Source organism: Austrofundulus limnaeus, unplaced genomic scaffold, assembly GCF_001266775.1.
Source record: "Austrofundulus limnaeus strain Quisiro unplaced genomic scaffold, Austrofundulus_limnaeus-1.0 Scaffold3234, whole genome shotgun sequence".
In the NCBI taxonomy this organism is placed as follows: Eukaryota; Metazoa; Chordata; class Actinopteri; order Cyprinodontiformes; family Rivulidae; genus Austrofundulus; species Austrofundulus limnaeus.
In genome coordinates this window covers 3,659-4,773 of record NW_013955636.1, presented here as the reverse complement: position 1 = coordinate 4,773, position 1,115 = coordinate 3,659, and the positions used below count along the sequence as shown (strand labels likewise).

At 42.3% G+C, this 1,115-nt stretch overlaps 1 protein-coding gene across 1 annotated transcript in view; it reads right to left on the bottom strand.

The window, feature by feature from the left end:
• LOC106511797 (caspase recruitment domain-containing protein 14) overlaps positions 1-1,115 on the bottom strand; it is a gene marked incomplete at both ends in the record, with an annotated part of 4,568 nt that continues 3,453 nt past the window's right edge. Inside the window, 2 exon segments of the mRNA XM_014000532.1 lie at positions 1-785; positions 876-991. Coding sequence (XP_013855986.1) covers positions 578-785; positions 876-991 — 324 coding nt within the window.

Sequence of the window (1,115 nt, the reverse complement as noted above, 5' to 3'; positions counted from 1 at the left end):
ATATTTTGCTTTTTAAAAACATACATTCAAAGTTAATTTGGTCAAAAGGCTGAACTCCAAGATCTAAAATCGTTTAAACATTTACAAAAATCAATAATCAGGACTTAATCTCTATTCAGCAGAAAAAGGAAATAAAATCAGCAGAAATAATTTAATTAGTTTGGATTTCTTATAATAGAAACACTTTTATTATTATATCTAAATATTGTGCATTTAAACCAGTAAAAGAATACAATATATACTTGCAGTAAATAATCTAAAACCTGACTAAGTTATTCAGATTAGTTGTTTAATCCTGTTAGTGACAGTATCTTTAGGATTAAATGGTTTTTAAGGATGAAGGTACTTGAAAGAGTTTTTATAACAGATAATAAAGTGAAGCTGTAAAATGAGCCACACATGTCAGAGTAGAAAATATTTCTAAGAACATCTCTGCATCACAGCTGCATACATAAGTATTCATTTACATACAAGTATCACAGATACATACGTGAGTTTACAAAAACATTCTTGTAAAGCTGATTCATCTTGTGAAAACATTTTGAAGGTCTTTAAATTGGTTTTTGTCTCCTCGGCTTCACCAGGGGTCCTGCTCCAGCCACACGATCTTCCTCTGCTCCTCCCAGATGACGGTCCTCAGGCTGGTCAGCAGAGACGTCTGGTCGCACCAGGAGTCCGGAGCCATGCTGCGGTACAAACAGGGCAGCTTGTCCAGCAGCGGCTCCTCCCTCCTCGAACAGGCCAGCAGCTGCTCCTCGGAGCTGCTGTCACGCTGCAGCTTCGACCTGCAACGACAGCGCACGCCGTGACCACACGAGCTGGAAACAGCGTCGCTCCTTCGTTAAGAGCACGAGAGCCCGCGGCGGGGGGTTTACCTCAGTTTGCGTGCGTTTCGTGCAGACTGGCCCACGAAGACGATGATGGGGAAGATGTCGAAGCGGTGCAGCCGACGCACACAGTCCAGGCCCAGTGGCAGCACGCAGTGAATACCCTGAGATTTAGTTTGTCCGTTTAATAAGTGGATCAGTTCTTTGTGAATATAAAGAACCTGTTTTAACCCTCACACACACACACACACACACACACACACACACACACACACACACACACACACA